The sequence below is a fragment of the Diplotaxodon limnothrissa genome, linkage group LG22, assembly GCF_057381915.1.
Source record: "Diplotaxodon limnothrissa isolate DT_005_m linkage group LG22, D_limnothrissa_male_GT1.1, whole genome shotgun sequence".
Classification (NCBI taxonomy): domain Eukaryota; kingdom Metazoa; phylum Chordata; class Actinopteri; order Cichliformes; family Cichlidae; genus Diplotaxodon; species Diplotaxodon limnothrissa.
Window position 1 is genome coordinate 13,018,206 of NC_140616.1, and position 25,105 is coordinate 13,043,310.

At 40.2% G+C, this 25,105-nt stretch overlaps 1 protein-coding gene across 1 annotated transcript in view; it reads left to right on the forward strand.

Moving 5' to 3' along the window:
• Window positions 1–660: 660 nt before the first annotated feature.
• LOC146609538 (sodium bicarbonate cotransporter 3-like) overlaps window positions 661–25,105 on the forward strand; it is a 33,398-nt gene continuing 8,953 nt past the window's right edge. The window contains exons 1-18 of the mRNA XM_085346051.1: window positions 661–764; window positions 878–965; window positions 5,510–5,591; window positions 7,300–7,446; window positions 8,860–8,998; window positions 12,495–12,655; window positions 12,846–13,034; window positions 14,071–14,430; window positions 17,748–17,863; window positions 18,637–18,794; window positions 20,163–20,250; window positions 20,353–20,499; window positions 20,938–21,044; window positions 22,121–22,295; window positions 23,256–23,389; window positions 23,484–23,729; window positions 24,248–24,353; window positions 24,931–25,092. Coding sequence (XP_085202177.1) covers window positions 661–764; window positions 878–965; window positions 5,510–5,591; window positions 7,300–7,446; window positions 8,860–8,998; window positions 12,495–12,655; window positions 12,846–13,034; window positions 14,071–14,430; window positions 17,748–17,863; window positions 18,637–18,794; window positions 20,163–20,250; window positions 20,353–20,499; window positions 20,938–21,044; window positions 22,121–22,295; window positions 23,256–23,389; window positions 23,484–23,729; window positions 24,248–24,353; window positions 24,931–25,092 — 2,709 coding nt within the window. The remainder of the gene's footprint in view (window positions 765–877; window positions 966–5,509; window positions 5,592–7,299; window positions 7,447–8,859; window positions 8,999–12,494; window positions 12,656–12,845; window positions 13,035–14,070; window positions 14,431–17,747; window positions 17,864–18,636; window positions 18,795–20,162; window positions 20,251–20,352; window positions 20,500–20,937; window positions 21,045–22,120; window positions 22,296–23,255; window positions 23,390–23,483; window positions 23,730–24,247; window positions 24,354–24,930; window positions 25,093–25,105) is intronic.

A 25,105-nucleotide genomic window follows, 5' to 3' on the forward strand; every position in this document is an offset into this window, starting at 1 on the left:
TTGTTCAGTGGTGGTCGTCTTTCAGCCTTGGCCATGTCTCTGAGTATTGCATACCTTGTGCTTTTGGGCACTCCAGTGATGTTGCAGCTCTGAAATATGGCCAAACTGGTGGCAAGTGGCATCTTGGCAGCTGCACGCTTGACTTTTCTCAGTTCATGGGCAGTTATTTTGCGCCTTGGTTTTTCCACACGCTTCTTGCGACCCTGTTGACTATTTTGAATGAAACGCTTGATTGTTCGATGATCACGCTTCAGAAGCTTTGCAATTTTGAGACTGCTGCATCCCTCTGCAAGATATCTCACTATTTTTGACTTTTCTGAGCCTGTCAAGTCCTTCTTTTGACCCATTTTGCCAAAGGAAAGGACGTTGCCTAATAATTATGCACACCTGATATAGCGTGTTGATGTCATTAGACCACACCCCTTCTCACTACAGAGATGCACATCACCTAATATGCTTAATTGGTAGTAGACTTTCGAGCCTATACAGCTTGGAGTAAGACAACATGCATGAAGAGGATGATGTGGACAAAATACTCATTTGCCTAATAATTCTGCACTCCCTGTAGTTGTTTCTTTGTAGGAAAGTAGATAATCTTTGGGCCAAGACACTAAAGATCTTTCCCTCTAAGTTCTGCAGGCTGATCTGCAAAACTGGCTGATGGATGAGGAGTTCTTCTCCTTAGGGATCAGAATACCTCTTGCTTTTCGCCAAGCCTTTGGAATCACTCCTTTCTGCCACACTACCTTCATCAGCTTCCACAGGTATTTGAGAACTTGTGGGGTGTTTTTATTTAGCCTATATGAGATGCCATTAGGTCCTGGGGCTGATGCTGCTCTTGCCTGCTTCACTACCTTCTCCACTTTACTCCATGTAGGCGGTCTTATGTCCATTTGGTGTTCAGGTGCCTGGATAGGCGGCATATCACTTGGAATGGTAACTGGCTCATGCCTCCAATCCTCAGAGTAAGTTTTCCTCAGATGATCTTCCAGGTCTTTTATGGGCATTTTGAAGCACCCGCTCTTCTCTTTGACAAAAAGGCCCTTAACAAAGTTGTATGGGTGTGAGGTGTTCTGCTCTTCGCAGCTTAGTAAGTTGTTGCCTTATTTCCTCCTGCAGGGCAGTGAGTTCCTCCCTTTCTGTCTCATAGGCCCTCCTCCACTGTTTCCTCAGTTGTCTTCTCTCTTTCACTAATCTGTCAATTTCCTACTGTCTCCTGGACTTTACCTGGTTTAAAGGGCCTTTCTGCTGTCTCTGAGTCTTGTTCTTTACCCCAAATCGCTCGGCCCCATAGCTGTAGATGATGGTTCCCAGGTTCTCCAACTTCCTTTAAACTGGACCCATTTGTTCATCTAGTATAAGAGCCAGTTCCGAGTCAATGGTTTCCCACTTTCTTTTCTCACTGGATCTGGGCCACATAATCTGATCTTTCCTACCTTCCATCTTCCTTTCCCTTGCTGGCAGTGCTTGGCTAGACTCAGTGTTCGAAGATTCTGTTGGCTGCTTCTGGATGAGCTCTGGGCTGGAACATGGTGTTGATTGTGGCTGGCTTACATCTGTACACAAATGTGTTGCTAGCTGTTGATGGCTAAACTCTAAGCTAGGGGCTGATATTAAATGGCCGGGCCCTGTGCTAGAATCTAATATTGGGTGTGGCTGGCTAAGCTCAAGTTTGGGAACTGCTACTGGCTGGATTTGACTGAGTTCCAATCAGGAGACTATTGGGGGGGGGGGGTCTGTATGACAATGAACTTCGAACGGGGTGCTGATACCCTAAGGACTGTGGGGATTCTCCTGCCTCTGGACTTCAATTTGACTTCTTAAAAAGTATGTGTCAATGCAAGACCCCTTTCTCAGCTTGCTGAGGCACTTCTTCCTGCCTTGGTGGATTTTAAGGCCCATGTCAGTTGTTAGTTTTGACCAGTCACAAATGCAGTTTTGCAGAATTCTTTCCTTTCCATTGATGGTCCATTATTTGCAATGCTGGCTGATCATTGGTTACATTCCATGGTTCATTGCCATTAAATCCATACGGAAAGGCAGACCCTAGGGGTATCTTTTCCTTTGAGATTTCTGTAGCAATATTGGGTGTACCCAAGTATGCTAAAAAGCGCTGGGTCCTGCTGGTATGAGGTGCTAACCCACACCAGCCCCATTAGGGTCTATTCCCTCCTGTCAGCAGTCTTTCCAGTCTGTCATCTGGTCTTTCCCTGATTGTCAGCTGCTCTTTCGCAGCGGTCACTGGATCACCCCAGAGTTCTGATTCAGTAAAAGGACTAGATGTTACAGTATGGGACAATAACAATATGGGAGAATTGGATATGGCTACTCTCTAGTGTCCATACCTGTAACAAATGATATCCGCAGACAAGATAATACTGATAAGAAAAATAATGCTTGGAGGATCATTGTCTTTGCTCCTGGCTGATCAGATATTTGCAACACCTTAGTTTGGTTGGTTGCCATGGTAAAGAATATCAAAGTGCCTCACCCACGGCTCCCAGTTGGGGGTTTTCTGCACCTGGCAAAAAAACAGTTAGCTGTCCAATTTCTCCAAGAGGTATTGGGTACATATATTTAGCCTGCTTTTTGCTATCCAAAATCAGCCTTCCATTTAATATCACAATGAATTATAGATGCAACTTGTCTAGGCCAGCTAGCATTAGCTAATCTCCTTAGCTGTACTTTTTCCTCCAAATAGTCACATCTGAATAAAACAAACAAATATAAAAACAGGATGTCAACAACTAAATGCCAAACTTCCGTCTTGGATGTGTGGCACCCACTTAGTTATATTTCTTGGCACTTTTTGATCACGAATGACAAGGAGAAACCCGTTCCAGTTTAGTCACTGTTGGTCACTTTTACTGAACCTTCATGCTGTGCTGTTTGGAAAGAACAGCAGTTACTAGAGAGACACAGATTAATTTCTTGCTGTGCTTCTCCCTACGCTGAATCATTACTGCTCCCCATCAAGGCACTGCCAGAGAGCAGTGTGCCTCATTATCATATAAATTCACCAACAACTGAGAAACACGCAAGCTCCCAAACTTATAAGTGCTCACACAAGCTCAGTCACAGATGGCATCATTCATTGTAGGTGGAAATGTGTGTCGATATCTGAATGTCATTAAAGACGCATTCATACAAGTAGGCCAATAACGGACGAGGGAGAGCAGAAGAGTATGTGCTTTCCATCAAAATGAAAGAAACTAAGTGTGAATAGCAGAGATGACTGAGATGCTGTGGCACACAAGGCCGTGATATCATTCAGGTGTCGTGTATCTTTCCAGCATATGTCTAGCATCACCTTTTGTTTCCACTCACTCCTGCATGGCAGCTGTGCCTCTCTGTGATTGGCTGAAGGGGTTGACGGGCTCCTCCAATTGGGAATTGTATTGCGTCAAAGTGTTTGTCCTTAAGGCATGAGAGCAGATGATTTGTATTTGTTGAAATGTTTTCTTGTTATGCGTGACTTACATAAGATACTGAAGGTCACATATTTGTGAGGTCGCAGAAAAATAATTATATTACAAATATAATAAGGAATTAGATTAACTTAAGATTTTTGGTTGCTATAGTCTTCATCCTTTTCTCAACCTTATTTGTATAAAAAACCTGAAAGAAAATATATTATCCTAGCTACAAGGATTGGTTTATCTCAGACCTAATACTGGGTATCTCTGTTTTGTATCAGCCTGACAGTCAGAGCTAGGATTAGCTCACTCTTTGAGTCTATATGCATGTCTGGCTAAAAAAAAGCTGTTCCTTCCTGATCACGATACCTTTTTATAGTTAATGTTAGTTTTGTCAAAAGTGAAACTGATTGAAAGTGTTTGAAACCGTTTCAATATTTGCTTTACGTAGCGTCAAACCACTGACAGAAGCTGCTCTTTCTTACTTTTACCTCTCACTCAGTGAGTTGACACATACAACAGCACTCAGGAACCTGTGCCACATTGTGATGTTGAAGTCTTTTTATATCTATTGTGAAATTTAAATCAGCTATTTAATAGCCTTAAATGTAATATTTATGTAATGTTTTATGTACCGGTAAAATGTAATATTTTCCTGTTATGACGGGACAACCCCATCTTCTGTTGATTTTCTCCCTTGCAAATAAGCTGAAGTTATTGAAATTGTCGGAGGTGCCCCCTTCACAAATGCAGTGTCTCAGAGGTGTAATGGTTAAAGTAAATTGATCTGCCTAGTTTGATTTGCCGAATAGATTCACAGTGACACTGGGGGTTTGATTTGAGAATCAATTGACAAATTGCCCCCCCCCGCCTCTCATTGTTGTGGTTGTTGCCCCAGTACAATGTGTGTCACCTGGTATTTTCCAGTGTTAGACACACCCAGACTTTTTCCAGCAAAGCATCTCTCAAGTCTGTTGTTTTTGTCTATTTAGGTGTGAATTTGTCTCGTTACACCTGTGCACTTGTGAGAGCATTTCACATTTTTTGAGGTGCGGTTTGGTTTAAAGTTAGTGTAAAGATTGGGCCGCCTTCACGTTGAAGGTTCAGGTTACCCCTATACTGGTAAATGATTAATGCTCTGGGCGATCAATGGGGCAGTTGTGTCCTCACCAGTATAGCACATGTGTGATAATGTGTGCTGCTGTGCTGTAATACTGATTTTATGGGTGCTATTATTTGATAAAGAAATGTTAATGATATGTGGCTTTGTTTTTATGTGTCCTGACAGCTTTATGTCCTCACTGTTGCAAACTCCTTATCTCTAGATGTGTCCATGCTAGTGATATCAAGCTAATTATGTTCACTAAGGTCATGTTCTCTCTCTCTCTTTTTTTTTTTTTTTTAAATGACTCCAGCCAGCCTCTTGATGTTGCTGTGAAACATAACCTTAATTGCATGGACTACAACAATTAATATATAGTACAATACAGACTAATTAGTTTGAGGAAAATGGCACATAGATAATAAAACAGCAAGTGATACCGTCCTGCATTATACAGTGGACAGGGTTGTTAAAGACTTGGTCTAAATTTAACCTGTTTGACTATGTTATTTCATTGAGGGAAAATAAGATGTGTTATCTGTCTACTGCTCATTAAGTGCCCGTAATTGCACTTTTGTGCAGATCATTGGCAAAGTTAATTCTCTTGACTGCCATGTTAAGTGGTCTGGAAATGAGCTATTAGCTGTGTGTAAAACCAAAAAGCTTGTTGTACTTATGAGCTTAAATGCAAAGCTGCAGCATTATTGACTATGGGGTATATATACAAATCCAAAAACAACTTGTTCACCCACCTCACAGGTGATTTTCTGACATTGTTATTTCTGCTTTAAACCCCTGCAGAGTGATCAAGGTGTCCCTTGATCATCTATCAAAGCATAAAAGCTTTTAGGGTCGAGTTTTCTAAAAAAAATCATAAAAAATGGGAAAATAAAACACAAAAAATGCATAACTAATGTGAAAATACACATTTTTTCTTATGCAAACCATCAATCCTCTTTTAGCTTCTTACCTCTTCTTTTTTTTTTGTCAGGGTCTAGATGAGGAGGCGATTGTTGACCACGGAAAGACGAGCTTCGCCACTCTCTCAAACTATGAGAAAGACGATTTTGAAAGTAAGTTTAAAACTGCCAGACCACAAGTATTTTTCTTGCAACTATTGATATTTCTTGTGCTTTACTGTGTAATGGAAATGTAGGATTAAGCCAGCACTCATCAGGTGGAAACACTTTCAAGATTCAAGTAAAAGCATCTTTCTTCAAGTGGATCCATAACTATAACTTCCTCTCAGTATTATCTCAGTTTTAAGGCACTGCTGGAGCCCTCTGCTTTCTGTCCAGCTAAGCTGTCCATTTTTTTTCTTCTCTTCATGCTCTTTCATCTCCTGCGCCTTTTTTCTGTTGTCTTTGCTCTCGGTGTTTGTCTCCATCTGTTAGACTTGTGCTTGTGTCCCTTACGCTCAATCCTTTTCTCTTGATTTTAATCCTCCTCCCATTCAGATCAAAGAACGATGACTCATCTACAAAGAAAAGGGTATTGGTAGCAAATGCAGGGTGAAAATGGGGTGCTGTCTTTTTGCAATATGGCTCCTTTGTCGCAGTAACAATAATGAAGAGAAGATCAAACTGGTGTGGGGTGTCACGTTTATGGTTTTCCTCCATATTTTTTTTTTATTTGAAGCTCTCAAAAGAATAGGAAAGAAATTAATTGCCTTTTTTTCTTGAATGTGTGTGTCCCTGGAAATATGATACTGCTTTCACAGTGTAAACCTTTTTCAACATAGTTTAGTGTTTTTTAATATTAGTGTTTAATTCCACTTATATCCCTATATAAGCTCGGCAACTTGCAGATGTGAAGCAGGAGCCTGAGAGGAGCGTAGAGCTTTAAAAGCCAACAAGAAAATCACTCCTTTTGCTATGTTTTTAAAGCTTGGCAGCTAAATTTTTAATTAACTCTAGCCTGTACATTTTATAGTAACTGATGGTTGGTGTAAAGTGCATTATTGTAGTGAAGTCTGAAATGAGAGCATGGATGACCTTTTCAAGTGAGAACTTGAATGGTATATGTGCCGTGAGATCTGCTCCACAATCTAATTATTTTTTTCTATAAGTTAAAAATTTAAGCTACCGATATGCAGGAAATGACTATAGCATTTCCACTCTGCACAGTTGCAGTGTCGGGATTGTCCACGAAAAAATGCACAAAATAATGTTGCTGCACATGTGGTTTGTGAGCTGTATGCTGTCGTTATACCCGAGGAGTTATACCTCGAATCTGTCAGGTTTGCTAGATATAGAACTGTTACTTCTTTATCCGAAGAGAAAAAAAGTTCAAATTTTATGTAGATCCATTATAACAAGATGTATAGCAGTTGTGGTCATTTAAACTTGAGCCAGGATTTGTTGATTTAAAAATCATATCCTCATATATTGAACAATATTTTCTTTCCTTTCAGATACACAAAATAGAAACAGATTTCTATAATATTTGTTATGTGTAGTTATTTATTCACTCATTTATGTTCTGCTTGACTCTGGATCTGCTGGTTTTTGTGTTTGTGGCTTCCAAACAGGTGTGTTGGGAACAGGTAAGTTGCACCGTGTCCTCTGGCAGACAAATGATTATGTTAACATGCATAAGGAGGTTGAATGGCGTTTCTCCCCTCCTTTTATTTCCTACACAAGCAGACAATAATTAATAAAATTTCAATGAATCTCTTTTTTCACATCCAATTATTGGTGCTGGTAAAGTGTTTGCAGATTAGAAGCTGTGTCACAGTGTAATACAGTGTGTCAATAGATATTGCATCTTTACTTTTCCTAGGCCACAGAGCAGTGTACGTGGGTGTCCATGTTCCTCTTGGGAGGGAGAGTAAGCGGAGGCATCGCCACAGAGGACACAAGCAAAGAAAGAAGAAGAATAGAGATTCCGAGGAGGGGAAAGAAGATGGCAGGGATTCTCCTACTTATGGTTGGCGACTATTTTGAACTTAATTGCAATTTCATCCATATCACATGCCATTTTTTTTTTACTTTTCTTTCTCTAGTCTGCTCTGTTTTCTTATATCCCATCCCACAGTATTGTAGCTTGCAGCTAGTGTGTACCTTTGAACCTTACCTTATCTATTACCGCACACTAATGGGCTTCCTTCACATATTAAATAGAATCTCCTATAATCTAGAATAGGTAGAATCTTTTAATATAATGAATGAAAAACTCCACATAAAATCTTTAAGTAAAGCATCCACAAAAAGCTTAAGTTAAAAAAAAATGTAGCCACTGTGTGCAATTAGATAATTACTTTTGTTTAACCCTCTGATTTTCTCCATACGTCAAACAGTGCAGCTCTAAAAGGCATTAAAGGCCGCTGTGAACGGCCTCTCACAGACTGAAGGCTCCGGCATTTTAAGTGATGTGCGTACGCATTTGTGATTGAAGTTGCTGCGTCATTCCAGCTGTAAGACTCGTAAGCAACCAAGCAGTACTTTGAACTCGATGAAAGACTGAATCGAGCCTTGTAACAGTGCAACTAACAAAAGATACTTTTATTTTTAAAGCACGGTTTTATCATTTAAAGTGTCAATATTCTGAGGTAGACTTTTTGGGATAGGACTAAAAATGTGTTTTATAAAAACAGTTTATCACAGTGATACAGAGATGACAAACTAAAACACTTCAGTGTGTTCGGGATGTTTATAAAAATGTTTCAGTATCTGCTTTTGCTCCAGAAAATAAATGTTTTTCAGTTGGAAATCAAGTGTTAATATTGAGTGCGTAATAGACACCAAATCACCACACAATGTACCCTTGTGTTAACAGAAAGTAACTCACCCGTTTTCACTTCAACTATTTAATTTCTGCCTCCCTGTGGAGTTTAGTCTTCTAATATACTTTATCTATTTCCTTCTTCTCTGTGGTTTCAGATATCCTAATACTGTATCTCTTAATTCAATCAGACATGAAAAGGAAGTTGCTAAAGCGTCCGAGTTTTATTATTCTCTTTAGCACACTTCTTGGTATTCTTCCTCAAAGAAAAGCAATTACATAGATGGTTGTCGTGACCAGCTACACATAGACGCAATCCATCCGGCTTTATAATTGTAGATTTAATCTCTGCTTTCACAGAGCATTTTCCCACATCATCCTTTAGAGTTGAAATAAACATTTAAGAATAAGACATCTGCCCTGTGCAATTTTCTTGTGAAGTAAGAAAAGTTGTTTACATTGGGCCACTAACCAAAATGCTCTGAGTTTATACTTTATTTTGGAAACTTCTATCTTCCCTGCATTTCCTGACAGTTTGTTCAGTTTCTTTAATTTTATTGTTATTGTTATAATTATTGCAAAAATGAACCTTGGCCTTTTGTTCCACTCTCTGTTTAGACACGCCATCCCAGAGGGTACAGTTCATCTTGGGTACAGAGGATGATGACCTGGAGCACGTCCCTCACGACCTCTTCACCGAAATGGATGAGCTGTCCTTTAGAGATGGCACTGCCACTGAGTGGAGAGAGACTGCCAGGTTAGGAGGCAGATGAAAGTGTGAACAGCATAACGACCATATGAAGTTTAAAAAAGACAGAACAGAAGCCCACAGCACAGATCTATTGGCTTTTAAAGAAAAACCCATTAATTTTCAGTTAGATTTAAAAGGGAAGGTGTTACCTAAGGTCTTTTTGACAAATAATCACAGCTATCAGCTTAAGTGGCTTATTTCTCAGTAAAAAATCATTGTGAACTTTAGAATTTTTCTACTGTGAAGTACTTTAAATGACAATTGAATAATTCCATAATGCCTTCACAGCATTTTTAATGCCCCCAGAATCTGCAGCAATCCTGAAACATTTCTTTCATTGAACAATCTCAATTTTAATTTGATATTAAAAGAAAACTAAACTAATATCATACATAAACATTTCCAGGGTTGTTTGCTGTGGTTTGAAATAAACTTGGCAAAAAAAAGTAAATAAATTTGGTCGATGATTCCTTTGTTGTTACAATGCTTCTTGGCAACCGCCTGTTTGTTATAAATGGTCCCACATTTGTAAGGAAAATGTATTTACTGGTTGATCCGCAGAGTTGAGTATGTGGATTGTGCCCATGAAAAACTTGCCGAATCTTCTCTGCAGAGGTGGGACCAAGTCATTGTTTTGCAAGTCTCAAGTAAGTCTCAAGTCTTTATCCTCAAGTCTCAAGTCAAGTCTCAAGTAATGTCAGGCAAGTCAGAGTCGAGTCTCAAGTCACTGGTGTAAAAGTCCGAGTCAAGTCACAAGTCTGAAACTTTGAATTTCAAGTCCTTTCGAGTCTTTAAAAAAAAAAAAACGAAAAAATAATGTTGCAGTTATGCTAAATGTAAATATTAGACCATGTAATTTTAAAATCTGTGTTTTTCTCAACACATGACAAAATAGTGAACTTAGAAAATATACACAAATTGTGAAATTGCACCTCTTTAAAATGCAGCTCAATTAAACCTAGCTCCAAGAATAATTTTCACCGACAGTTCTGAGATAAGCTGCATGTTATTCTTGGATGCGGTTGTAGGACCGGCTTTAAAATCGCATGACAAAAATATCATACACATTAAAAAAAACTGTATCACCAACATAGCCTGGACAACATTTGCTAGTTAGATGAAGTCAGCTATCTCATCTTAGCATATTTATATGCATATTTATAATCATACGGTTCTTGGAGTGAGTGCATACACTCATGAAGTTTAGTAACTTCAGGTCACTGCAACAAGCCCAGGTACAGTTTACCGACGGATGGGTACAGGACCTTGAAATGCACCGTGTAGAACGAAAGACCATCGTACGTATCATAAGTTTACCAGTCTCACAAATCGTCGTCATAAATACACATTCGTTAACCGTTTATTAATAGGACCTTTGAGCTCAACGGTAATTAATTAGTAGTGGAAATAATTTCTGGTAGCATCACAGAAATGTAGCAGTGACAACAATATTGTATGCTGTAATCGTACTGGGCAATTAGTGATACAAAAAACCTGTTTTATCCTGTGAATAAAAGTATATGTTTTTGTCAATGTACCATAATAACAGAAGCGAAATGCAATATTGTGTCAGGACAATTCACTATTTATGCACAATAAATAAAGGAGCATAGCGCGACAATTTCTGTTCAGCGCCAGACTTGCTTGTAACCTATATCACCAATTATGTTATGAAAATGACGTATTAACTACTAAAAAACACTGACCTTCGTGTAAATGCTTGGAGCAGACTAACCTGTGAGCTGGAGGGTTCTGGGACGTTATATTTGATCTTTGAATGGCTGCAATCCAGGCCATCCGTCGCGTCTTTGTTACTTCGGAAACATGGCTCGAACAATTTCTCTTCAACGACGTAATCCGATAACAACCGATCTCTTTACCCGTCGGCTTCCCGTGGCTGTCATGCGACCGGCTATTGCAGTTAATAATACAACGGCTTCTTGACATTTTTGTGTTTCTTTTTATCGCTGTATAACTGATTTTAATTGAAAGCCTGCGTGCGCTAGTACCGCTTGCCACGAGTTCCCAGAATCCTTTGCGGTTCTACCCGTGAATGACGTCACATTTTCAATATCTATATAATATGCATGTTAGATTTTATATTTGGGGTAAAATATCAAGTCTTTTCAAGTAAACCGGTTCAAGTCCAATTCAAGTCCCAAGTCATTGGTGTAAAAGTCCAAGTCAAGTCACAAGTCTTAGAACATTTTTTCAAGTCAAGTCTAAAGTCATAAAATTAATGACTCGAGTCTGACTCGAGTCCAAGTCATGTGACTCGAGTCCACACCTCTGCTTCTCTGCCAATGCCAAACGCCCTATTCTACTTTTTGTCTGGATTATTTATTGGATTGAATGATTGACGTCTGAAGAAACAAGACATATTGGCAATTTAACAATTCATTGAACAAACAGGGGCCTCAGTAGCACGTGGAAGAACCATACACTGCCACAATAGCCTGACATCTCCTCATGCTGGTCACCAGCTTAGTCAAACACTGCTGTGGGATGGCATCACATTCTTTAACCAGCATTTGTCGCAAGTCAGTGTGGTTGTCTTGGTCAGAGAATAAACGGTTTAGCATTTGGCAAGTTTCTTATGTGTGCAACCCACATACCCAACTCTCAACCTAGATTGTCAGTTGAGCAGATTTATTGACAAAAAGCATTTTTACAACAAAGAAATAATCAACCAAATACAAACTTTTGTGCTAAGTTTACGAATGACGACCTAGCTTCCCTGGCATCTCAAAGACTGACATAATTTGAACTGAAACTTAATTTGCAGTGCTTTAGAAAAAAAAATGCATCTTGGCTGACAAGTTGCTGCTCTAAGTGGAGGAGTTTAAGTAGCTTGGGCTCCTGTTCATAAGTGAAGGGAGAAGAGAGTGGGAGATTCGAAGACAGATTGGGCCTGTGGCAGTAATCCTGATGCTGCATTGGTTCATTGTTGTAAGGAAAGGGATCAGAAGAAAGGCAAAGCTCTTGATAGTGACCAAAAGAATGAGATCACTGATACAAGCAGTGGAAATGAGCTATCTCTGAAGGGTGGCTGGCCTCTCTCTTAGAGATGGGGTAAGGAGTTCAGTCATCTGAGAGAGACTCAGAGTATACCCACTAACCCTCCACATTGAAAGGAGCCAATGAGGTGGCTAGGGCATCTGACGAGGATGCCTCCTGGGCACCTCGTGGGTGAGGTGTTTTCCAGGACACACTGGAAAGACTACATCTCTTGGTTGGCCTGGGAACGTCTACCCCTGTATAAGCTGGAGGAGGTGGCTGGGAAGAGGGAGGTGTGGGCATCCTTGCCTCAGGCTGCCCCCCCCCCCCCCCCCGAACCTGTTTCTGATAAGCAGAAGAAAATGGATGGATGGATGGATGGATGGCATCTTGGCTTTGCAAGCCAGCACAGACTCTTACTGAATTGCAATACAGCTTGTATGTGGGTACAAATAAAACATTGTCGTCTTTCTGTACATGTCTGTTTTTTGGCGCTTACCTACAGATGGCTGAAGTTTGAAGAGGATGTGGAAGATGGTGGTGAGAGGTGGAGTAAGCCTTACGTGGCCACATTGTCCTTGCACAGCTTATTTGAACTGCGTAGCTGCATACTTAACGGCACAGTTTTGCTGGATATGAGGGCCAGTAGTATCGAGGAAATCGCAGGTAAATTTGCAGCTAAATAACAATAGAGGACTTTTACATATCATTGTTATATTTTTTAGGTAGCATTGCGATTACTATGAAATGCATTGAATTTATTACAATAATAATTACATGTTTAATGGTCTATATATAACCTTCTTTGTGTGTTCTTGTGTGTTTGTGTTTTTGCCGCTGACATTGTGTGACTCAGACATGGTGATAGACAGCATGGTGGCGTCAGGGCAGCTGAAGGAGGATTTGCGTGACAAGGTGCGGGAAGCAATGCTGAAGAAACACCATCATCAGAATGAGAGAAAGCTCAGCAATCGCATCCCACTTGTGCGCTCCATTGCTGACATAGGCAAGAAACATTCTGACCCACTCTTGCTTGAAAAGAACGGTGAGATCCTACGGCGCACTCACATTTCTTTTTCTCCGATGTTTTCCACCACTGGGGAACTGTTCTTAAAAATCCACTGTTCAAATCCCTCAAAGCCAGCGTAGAAGGTGGATGGTTTAAAGTGAGTAAAATTGTTGAAGCACTCAGTCCCCTTAGTGAAAAAGAAATTTGAGTGCTAATTTATGTGCTAACCTGTATGGCTGGCCTGGCTTTGGGGTTTGAATTAATTGTTTTCACTCCTCAGGGTGTGACATTCAGGAAATAACGCTTTACCTGCAACTGGAGTCAGCATTGTGTGCATCTTTTGTTTTTTGACTAGGCATGGCCACAGTGGTGTTGCACATTTTAGGATCTTGGGTTAGATGCCTGAGGTTTTAACAATGAATGAAATATCCCATTCTCCACTTCTCTGTCTGTGGTTTTTGTTGGGCTTGCATTTTCGCAGCATTAAAACTGAAATGCAAATGTGAGAGGTCAGAATTCTCTCACGTTGTAGGTTTGTGATGGTAACAGCTGCAGTCTGAAATATGTATGTTTATATGAATGTGTTGTGTAGGACTTATGAGTGGTCCTCGCAGTGCACCAACATCGCGCTAACTCATCCTCGCCTGCATGCAAGCCTTTCTGAACTCGGAGCTTTGCCTCACTCATAGTGTGTGACCGGCTTATTTGGAGTTGAGTATAACACGTTGTTTGTCCCTTGTAGAGCCTCCCACATGCCTCACTGAATCATTCTTGGCTTCTTCTGCACACAGCCATGCTTTTAGCTCACGTTTATGCAAGCACGAATCTCTAACTACACCTCTGTCACCCTATCGCTGCCCACTCTTTCTTGCTGTCTCCTTCAGATACCATTTCTGTGATGTACTGCAACTTCACATGTTTTTCTTCTGTTCCATTCCTTATTCCTTGTCCCACCCCATCCCTCCCTCAATCCCCTCTTTCCCCTATTTGCTTTCCCTCTCCTCCTCCCCCCCTCCCTTATTTCTTTTTTTTTTTTTTTTTTTTTTTTTTTTGCCATTGTCTCCTCTGTTAGGAGAGGGCCTGTCCTCTTCACGTCTTTCTCTCCACAAGCCAGGGACAGCATCCTCCGTATCCAACCTGTCCCAGAGACGAGAGTCCAGAGTCTCCGTTCTGCTCAACCACCTGCTGCCCTCTTCTTCTTCCAACACTGGGCTTTTCCCAGGTCCTTCTCCCTTTACCACCCCTCAGGCTTTACGCCGTTCTCAGAGCCCATCACACAGACAGGGCGTAGTCCTCGGCCCACAAGGCATCCCTGAGGTTGTGGTATCTCCTCCAGAGGATGAGGACCCACCAGAAGAAGAGGCGGTATCACCACAGCTTAGCCGGCGAGCATCCTCAGCATCCCAGAGCGTTGAGCTGCTGCCCTTAGAAGGCAAATATCTGTGTAGCCTGCCAGTGTGAGTCACAGCTTGAACAGAGAACACTAGCACTAGCATGAAAGCTCTGCTCACTGTTAACTTCCAACCTTGCGTCCATCTCATAATTAATCCACAGCAAGGCTCACTCACTGAATACTGTGTATATATATCAATAAACGTTTTGACATTACTCACTGATGAAACCTCTGCTTCCCTTCCCTTCTGTTCATCTCTTCCACCAGCCTGTTCCTTTCTGCTATCTCTCATCCCTGTTTTGCCCCTTAAACTTTGCTCCACACATTTTCTAAGCATCTACGCCTTGCTTAGCTGAGTCCATCTTCACACCTTCCCCTTGTGTTTGCATAGCTACCCCCAAAATCTTGTGCCGATACTTCGTCATCTGTCTTTTCATGTTTTTGTTTACACATTCTGCTCACCATGACTCACATTTATTAGTTGAAAAACTTGTTTGAAGGGGTTTTGTTATTGGGTTTATTTCACAATGAGCAGTTTATCAGCCCAATAGGTCATTCAGTTCATCTTCGTTTTCTGCAGTTCAGAGTTGCACAGCATTAATTACGTAGGCTAGATATGTTTATAAAAAAATCCAAATGTATTAACAGGGAAAGTGTAACTCTTATCACTGGTGTCACATAAATCTTTTGATAGTGTGTTCTGTATGTTTTCTGTGGAGGTACAGCTGAAAAATGCTGCCTAGTTTTTGTAACCCACTTTAGCCATTCTTAGTGTGGGCATCGTTAACTGGAGCTGCTGGCCTTTATTTTTTTGTGCTGTCCTGCTGTTGTCAGTGACTCACAGCACTGTATAAAGAATACATTCCCATCAATTAATTGGGGACTTTTGCACAGTTAGAGCAGCACTTATTGATTGTTGTTTGACGCAAATCTTGCAGAAGCCTTGGGACATTTCTTTTGCTTTTGTGGTGGTGTTTTGGAACTAACAAAACTAGCAATACATCCTAAATCCTTTTAGCTATGAGCATTTGCCCTCAGGCGACTGCTCCTTTGATTTCACTGAAATGTCATTCAACTTGTGCTTTTCCCATTGCATCATTTGGCACCCATTCTCATCATTTGGCATCAGTTCCAAAGATAAACGTTCTTTTACCGGTCTAAGAGTGTAGAGAGAGCAATGTGTGCCAGCAGCGTGGCCAAAAATAAGCCTGTGATTAGAGCTGGTGTGATGTTACTGTATGTACCATCACACTGGCACCTACTGTGACTTTTTGTTCTTCCCGAACCAAGCGGTTTTAATTTATTATTAGACTCTGTGTGCATGTGTGTACGTACGTCTGTGTTTGTTTCATTCTGGGAATGGCTCCATTTCAAAGTATGGGCTGTTAGAATCCGCATTCAGTTGATGGGAGCTGAATCTGAAAGGTTAGGGAGGTCTTATTATAGCTGACAAGCTTCTGTAATTGTACCCCCTCCTGGGGAAATGCATAGAATTAAGAGCAGGCTTCAGAGGAGGCTTTCAGGCCTTTCCACTTTCAAATCATTAAATTTAATAATGTCATCTGGTGTTGGCTGGAGGTTGTAGAAACTGTACCGTTGAGCTAAATGGCTAATTATCTAACAGCTGTATAAGTGTATATGCCATGTCTGGAGGCTATTTGAAGTCTAGCTTACATGTTACAAATACATAGAGTGAAGGTATTGTAGATATTGAGTTGACAAGAGGCTATTTATGTGTAAATGTCATGCACCCATTGAGTGTGCTCGTGTCATGTGTAAAATACCTTTACACGGGCCATTCAGGGACTCACTGCACTCCACTTGTTACACGTTAAAAGAGAGAGTTGTTGTTATTATTACAGTAGTTGCATTTAAAACTCCTTCATGCATATAACAAATTATATTATTTTAGATCTGTACATGTATTCCTACAGGTGCTATAAATGTACCCTCTAATCTTCTTTTTGTCTTTTATTGGAATTTCCGCCAGTCGGTAATTTCAGACATCTGTGCTACTTTTTTGCATATGAATGAGGTAGTGCTGTGACACCACTGTTTAAAAGGCTGGTGTGGTGGAGCATTCCAGGGCTTAGCCTTCCTGAATGAGGTGTGCTGGCAGACACAACCTAAACTAATCCCTCCCATATTTCAAGAGGCTTTGTCAGGTATGTGAGCAATCACGTTTCTGTTCAGCAGTCCCAGCTACCCAGCATTCACTGGGGTTACTCCAGGGTACAGTTCAAGGGTATGAATCAGTGGCCAGAAATCACTGGCAGAAATGATACATTTTCACTTTGACTTGTGGTGTATTTCGTTTTTTATGTTTGCTTAATTATTTCTTGATGACTTTTATTTTTTTGTGGAAGTGGAAATGAAGAAAAACCTGGTAAAAGAATTTCAGAGGACAGTATGCATATGTAGTCCTTCGCTTTATATGCAGCACTCCCTCATTTCATCTCCCTCTCTCATCTCGCATAAAGTGCTAGCGGTTCCTGTATCTGGTATGGCTCAGATCGCATAAAGTGTGCAACCAGTCGTCCACAGAAATGACAGTTTTAACATTTGATCTGCCAGGACATCAAACACTTCCATTCACCTTTAGAGCAAAGCCGACATGAATTCAAGCCAAGCAGGAGTAACTTCAGTGCCAGAGCATGAGCTCAACAGACTGGGAGCATTCAGGAATACTGTAGTGTCAAATATCATCTTCCCTCTGAAGAGCTGTCACATCGTTGCTGCTCTGTATCACATTTAGTGGATTTCGTGGAAGAAATCATTTCACTTGACAGAAAAATAACATAATAAAATAGATTCAACTAATCTTTAATCAGCTCCGGCATATGTTTTTTTTTTTTATTTAAACATTTGGCGCAGTATGTTGGAGCCAAAAAACTGCAGAACTGATCTGGTTGAACATTTAAAGCAAATTTCCTTAGGCCACTTAGCTAAGAGCACATACAGTGTTTAATTTTCCCTTTAAAACTGAATATAGAAATATGAAGTTGAAACACTTATTTAAACTGTAATACTAAATTTTTTTTAAAAAGTGTGATTCGCTTTGTATCAGGTTTGTTTGCATAGAGTGATTAAATTCCACAATTGCGTCACGTTTGTTGAGCCCATGCTGTAAAGTAGAAGTACGCATATCATTATATAATCTTCTTCATAATTAGACAGGCAAATTAATACTTTAATTATTAAAAGTTGTTATTATCATTATTAATCTTATTACTAATCACATGACAGATAGCGTTCATGGCAGACCTCACAGCTGGTCTCCTGCCGTCATTTCCTGCCTTGTACTTACACGTTTTCTACCGCCGCTTTGTCTTTTTCTCTCCTCTTTTGCATCCCAGGACCACTGGTGTCTCAGAACTCCGTCCCAAACAATCTGGATAGCAACAAGGCAATGGATAGGCGGCCATCCAAAGTAGGGGTCAGTAGAGAAAGCAGCAGTGTCGACTTCAGCAAGGTAACCTATCCCCAGTACTGAGCACAGAAACAGTCCGTGGTGGAGGGACCCATGACTGAGCCATCAGTGTTTTTTTTTTTTTTTTCCTTCAGTTTCTGGATGTTCAGTCATTTCGATGGCCTCCATTGAAAACAGCCTCTATGAGCGCCAACATCACATACCTGTCAGCCTTTTTCTTCTGGGCTCAGTAAAAGGCATTAATCATTGCTCCTCCTGTAATGGATGCAGAATAAGCATCAAAGTAAAAGTTACATAACTGTTTAGTTTTGGAAATCCGTAGCATGGCTCCCATTCATCCTACCATTTTCTAGGTCTGCATCCATTAAGTAAAATGGCAGGTTGCCATAAGCACTTGTCAATATGAAAGCATCCATAACTGCCAAAAAATAAGGTGCTGTGTTTGCATGAGTCACAGGAGATGAAGGCACAGACCCTTTTACACAGAGAGGAACAAAATGTTGCCATGCTCGGGTCTATTTTTATTTAGCGTAGCAGTAAAAGCCATTTATCTGAGGAACATAATAAGAAATGGATAAAATCAATGGACAATCTTTGCTCAGTACTATGTAGTTCTATAGGCTGCTCTCAAATCCCCTTATAATTCATTTATTATCATAGCATCCAACTGACCTGCTGCCATTCCTTTCATTTCCATATCTTCATCTCTTTTCACATGTCTGTACTTCCACTGGCTCCAAGTCTATTATACCTTTTTTAAGCTCTTTCTTCTGTGTAGATCTGTATGTATGATTTTACTATTTCACTGACTTCAGGTGGACATGAATTTCATGAAAAAGATTCCCCCGGGTGCTGAGGCTTCCAATGTGCTAGTGGGAGAAGTGGACTTCCTGGAGAAGCCCATAATTGCATTTGTTCGACTGTCACCTGCAGTCCTTATCACAGGCCTTACTGAGGTGCCTGTGCCCACAAGGTAAGTTTTTAAGAATTGTATCACATAAGGTCTTTTCTTTGCCTAAAGTTTTGTCATTAAAAAAACACACCAAATATGAAAAGTTAGTTTTTTTTTAAAGCAGACTTTTTAAATAATTTGTTAATGCTGCTATCACATCGACCTACTATAACCTGTGGATTTACCATGACTGTGATCATACACAACCCTTTGCAATGCCTGGATACAAATCTTGAAACATATAATTGGGCAAAAAATTAGTAGCATGGTGTGCAAAAATGTGGGCAACGCTTGTTTTGTTTTTTTCTAATCAACACGGGAAGAAGTAAAGCGATCAAAAGAAGAAACAACAAGGCTGATGGCTTAACAAACAAACATAAACAATGCAAATTGTTATATAGCTATATAGCCCCGAAATGATATCATACTTCGCAATAAAGACATTAATGATGATGTAGAAAAACATACTGAATGTTTTATGGGAGATAGCAGTAAGTAGCAGCTAGTGCAGACAAAATGAAGGGCATTCTTCACCCTTATTTTTGTCACTGGTGTCAGACTGTCTAATTTGAAGTGTGAATCTATTGCTGCAAGGCTCTTGCAGTGCCATTGTAGTGATGCAACATAAGTCAATTGCAAATAAAAAAAAAAAAAGTACCCTAGGTTTTTTAGGTGTTTTCGTTGTTTTCTGTTATTTTTATTACTCGTACTTAACTGCTGTGTGGATTTAATTTATTCAACTTATGATAAACCGATTCTTTACTAGGACACTCTATTTTAATCTTGAGTCATATTCTTTCCTGGTTAAATAAAAATAAACTGAAAAAACTTTGACCAGTTTCTTAAAGCCTGCAAACAAAAGTTAACCACATCAGTAATTTCTATCCACTGTCTGCTCTGTCTGTCATATGGAGGGCAAATAGCCAGATCCAGCATTGCTCGGTTGAGTCATTTGTTTATGTTTGGGTCGCACCTCACCAGCTGTCGGTATCTCCTCCTCATGTGGCTTCTTAGCTTGGATGCAATCAACAGTGTATTTTTACCTCAAGTGATGAAACAAATTTGCTTCCACCTTTAATTATTTTTCTTGCACATTTTTCAAAGTGTTGCGCTTTATTGGTGGTGTAATAGCCAAAGTACTTCCATACTTGTAAAGTAGCTCCCTTAGGTGAGGTTAGCTGAGGTTCTGCTCTTGATCTCACATGTCTGGGCTTGTGCTGTTGTTGTGCCCTCTAGGGAGCATAAATACATAGCATGAGATGACACCTTTTTTCTTTTTTTATTTCGGAGCTACAAACCAGCTCCTCAAAAATTTAAGAAAGACTGAATGCAGTTTGTATCACTGTCATCAGTTTAAGTGTATTTAATTAATCTGTTTCTTGTTGAAAGGTTTCTTTTCCTGCTTTTGGGTCCTCACGGCAAAGGACCACAGTACCATGAAATTGGCAGATCCATGGCCACGCTAATGACAGACGAGGTGAGAAGGACACTGCCATTTATTTGAATTTTATCTTATTTTATCTTTTTCAAATGTTAATTGAATTGTGCAACCATTCTCCAAATATATTTCATTTTCTAGATTTTCCACGACGTTGCATACAAGGCCAAAGACCGAACTGATCTACTCTCTGGGATAGATGAGTTCCTTGATCAGGTGACTGTCCTTCCTCCTGGAGAGTGGGATCCCACAATTCGAATTGAGCCACCCAAGAATGTCCCATCTCAGGTAAGTTAGGATCTCTACCACATTTTATATCAGGTGTATCTACTGAATATACATTTAAGTGTCCATTTTCATTTTAAACCTAGCCTAAAATGACATGACTGTAACAAAAATATAGAGAAAATTGCCTGGGATACACTGATGCATTAATGATTCTAAAACTGGCCATAGGTGTAGATCTCTTTGTTAGTCTTGTGATAGACTGGCAGCCTGTCTAGAGTTCAGCTTGGGTAAACAGTTGGATAAGTCATTAAGAATACAACATCTTTCATACTGTACTTCCATATATACAAGTCTTATAAACAGTAACATGTTGTTTATATGTCACATTTAGCTTTATATCATCATAATCACAGTAAGAGAGGCACCTTAAACGAAGAGAGAGGCCTTAAAAGAATTAAAACATATGGAACATATTGTTTTAAACTGTCCTACCTGCAGATAAAGAGGAAAATACCACTGCAGCCCAATGGCAGTGCACCTCCAGCTGGAGAACTGGAAAAGGAGGAGGACCATCATGCAGGGCCTGAGCTGCAGAGGACTGGGAGGTGAGTATGTAATGGTGACATTATTAAACATCTATCCAGTCAGCTGCTGTTCCCTGTATGGAAGTGACTTGTTCTGTTTATTGTTCTGTTTATCATCTTGAGTTGCAGGGGTTTGTTTATGGTTCTAGGATGCTCTAAAATGAAATTTCTGTGAATTCAAAGCTATCAACCAAATCATTTTTCTAACAGAGCTTTTATTAAAATTTGAAATGGTATGAAATGTGAAATTTTAGAAGCACGACATTAGTTTGTTTGAGCAGATACATTACTCTGTTAAACTGAAATGTCGACATTTATGGATAACTGATACCACCTATCCACGGGCCACACACTAAGGACAATGTGTTTATTGGCAACCTCAGACTGACACACACTCATGTCTGTTGGAAGGCACTGTATTATTTACAGAGTCACGCTCCCTTTCACTGCAACTATAAAAGGCTTGTGCTATGAGCGAGCTACTCAGGGAAAGCTGAGCGTAAGAAAGTACAAGAAGCTAATGTTAAGGGAAAAAAAATGAAAACACGGGCTCTGTGAAAGAATCAGCAGGGGCTGTGAAGGACAGCAAGAGAGGTTATTTCAGAGGTGTGAGGGAAAGTAAATATAAAAAAAAGACCTCACAAGAAGGCTTTTGGATTGGTGTTAGAGAAAAGAGAGGAGACGATATACAAGGTGAGAAATGGATTTGAGAAATAGAAAGGCAAAGGAAAAACAGGCAGAAAGAGGCTGAGTGGTCAGTAAGTAACATCAGACAGCATCTCAGTGAAGCCAGAAACATTAAATTAGTACATTTTAAGAACATCGGTTTACAGCTGACACTGTTACAGTAAGAGTCTTTTCTTTAGTGCTAATAAGCTCTGAACCAGATGGTCACATGATCCATCACAGACACTTAGATACTTAGCTTCATATTAATTGAGTTTTTGTGACAGTAATACTCTTGAAGCTTCCACTCTTCACATTTCCTGATTGAAAATATGTTGAAGTTTGCATTTTTTTTTCTTACGGTAATTGTAATTACATTACATTCAATTTGAAAATTTCAAGCACTAAAATCTGCTCTGGGAATCTTCTAGAATTTTCGGAGGTCTGGTCCTGGATGTCAAGCGGAAAGCGCCCTTTTACTGGAGCGACATCAGGGACGCTCTCAGTCTGCAGTGTCTCGCTTCTGTCCTTTTCCTTTACTGCGCCTGCATGTCTCCTGTCATCACATTCGGGGGTCTGCTTGGGGAGGCGACAAAAGGCAACATAGTGAGTCATAAAGCTTGGCACTTAAAAGTCAGTATTTGATCGCTTCATGGGTTCCAGTGGGCGTAAAAGCCCTAATCCCTTAGTCGTGTTATAGTCGAACGTTTGGGACTATTGCTACTACATATTGTGATTTTTGCACTGGCACTTCAGATGGGTTCTGTGAGGGTATTGTGAATGACGGAAAGCAAATACCCCAGTTCCACAGAATCCTAAAAATGGCCTGTATTTATATAGCGCTTTACTAGTCCCTAAGGACCCCAAAGCGCTTTACATCCTAAACGCTCCATCGTAAAATTGTAAAGTGCAAAAATCTGTTCTTTCTACCATCCATAATAGTGTTATCAGTGTTTTCAAATAAGAAATCCATTTCACAGTTTGAACAATTTTAGCTAAATAATGCAGCACTCTTACACTAGACAATAAGATGGGATCAAATGCACACATGTTACACACAACATGTTTCTGACCTCTTTAAAACACGTGTATGAGCAATCAAAATAAAAAAAATGTTACATAAAATCAAACTATTAATACATTTCACTTCTTTCTTTTTGTTACCATACAAACTGTTTAGTATAGTGTCTCTTTTTGTGGTTCTCTCTGTTCTCTCTCACTGTCTGCTTCTCTTTCATCCAGATGTCTGTGCTAGGCCAGGGACTGTTGGCACAGACAGTCTGTGTGCTGGTGTGTGTAATGCGTCTAAATAAACTCACACGCTGCACAGAGATATGACTTCGGACAAGTCAGCAGTGTGGGAACATTTGAACAGTTTATCTAGCCTCTCAGACGCAGCCCATAATGTCTGTTTAATCAAAGCTTTATGTTCTGGTCTGTGGTCTCCTCCTCATCTGTTTCTTTTCTCCTTCAGCCTTTCCCTCTGTATCCTCCTTTGTGCAATTTCACCTCCCCAATCCCTCCTTTCTTATTCCCTCACTCCACTCCTCTCCTCTGTCTCTACAGAGCGCCATCGAGTCTCTATTTGGGGCATCACTGACAGGAGTAGCATACTCCCTCTTTGCAGGCCAGCCCCTCACTATTCTTGGCAGCACGGGGCCTGTTTTAGTATTTGAGAAGATCCTCTTTAAGTTCTGCAAGTGAGTTTGAGCAAGTTTGCATTGTAGTAAAAAATGCTCAACAGTGTTTTATGTTGATTCCCATTGTCTAATAGAAATTCTTTGTCTTTCCCAGGGACTATAGCTTGTCCTACCTGTCTCTACGGACCAGCATTGGTCTGTGGACTGCCTTCCTGTGTATCCTCCTCGTGGCCACAGATGCAAGCTCTCTGGTTTGCTACATTACCCGCTTCACAGAGGAAGCTTTTGCAGCATTGATCTGCATCATCTTCATCTACGAAGCTCTAGAGAAGCTCTTTCATCTGGGAGAATTGTACCCTGTCAACATGCATAACAGCTTGGACAACCTTACTCTGTATTCGTAAGTACTGAGATTTAAGTTACATGAATGATTAAAGGTCCATTTGTTTATTATTGTTTGCTCAGTATTATATATTTTGAATTGTTTGCACAGGTTGCATTAAATTTAGCTCTTCAAATTGCTGTCTCTGCAAGAGTGCGTTAACTGATAATGAGAGAGGTTAAAATTTATATTATCTTCTTCTACGACTACTTCAGCTGACTGGTTTACTGGGAAAACTCTAAAGTCTTATTAAATTTTCATTTAATTTCTGATTTGTAACGGGCTTTGACACAACCTCAGAGGGACTTGTCTGCCCCTGGTCTCAAAGTAGGGACTTTCCACATTTTCTATTACAGTCTTTAGATTAAATTCCAAAGCATCACATAAAGTAGTTCCTTCTTAAGGAAAATATAATTTTACCCGGCAGATACACTGTAGCATGTACTTAAAGTTTGCTTTAATTGAACCTTAAACATTATTTCTCACAGAAGGCTCAAGGTACAGACTTTGCTTAGTTTTGGATCCTCTGTCCCCAGGTGTCAGTGCTCTCCACCAGCAAATGCTACAGATGAGGTCATGCAGAAGTGGAACCAGTCCGGATATAGTCCAGACTCTATCGAATGGAGCAGCCTCAGTGTTTCAGTAAGACTAGCGCACAGTGACCTCTAGTGTAAAAAGCAGAAATTACAAACACAGTTTTAAAATTGGAGAGCAAACAGTGAAGCTTAATGTTGACTTCATGCATTGAATCTATGTAGAGCACATGCCATAGCTTCCCCAAGTAGCTTTTATACCTGTGTGTGCGTGTGGTGTGTCTCCATTGCTCTACAATTTTCCCACATAAACACTTGCTAGCAGTGGAGTTTCTCTCTTCGAGTTGCTCCATTGTCTTCTAGCTGATTTCAAAAATGGCACCAAAAGAAGTAGCCAGAAATGCATGGAAGGAAAAGGTGGTGCTGTTGTACTGTGAAGTTACATCAGTAGGGAGGTGTGTGTCAGGTTAGGGTGTAAGTTACTGCATAAGGTTTCAGAAAGGTTTGCCATTACATACCTACAGCGTAGATTTAACACAGAAGTTCAATTCCACTATAAGCCAATAGTCTACATTATATAATTCACAATTTTAGTCATAAGCACAACCCCCAGCAATACATCTACCTCTGTCATACAGATGATTCGTTAAATTACCAATTTTTATCCTTTTTCTTCTTCTTTAAAGACGTGCAAATTGCTCCATGGAGACTTTGTGGGTCCTGCCTGTGGTCACCATGGGCCGTACATCCCAGATGTTCTCTTTTGGTCTGTTATCCTCTTCTTCACAACCTTCTTTTTGTCATCATTCCTCAAGCAGTTTAAAACAGAAAGATACTTCCCCACCAGGGTGAGATGTTGGG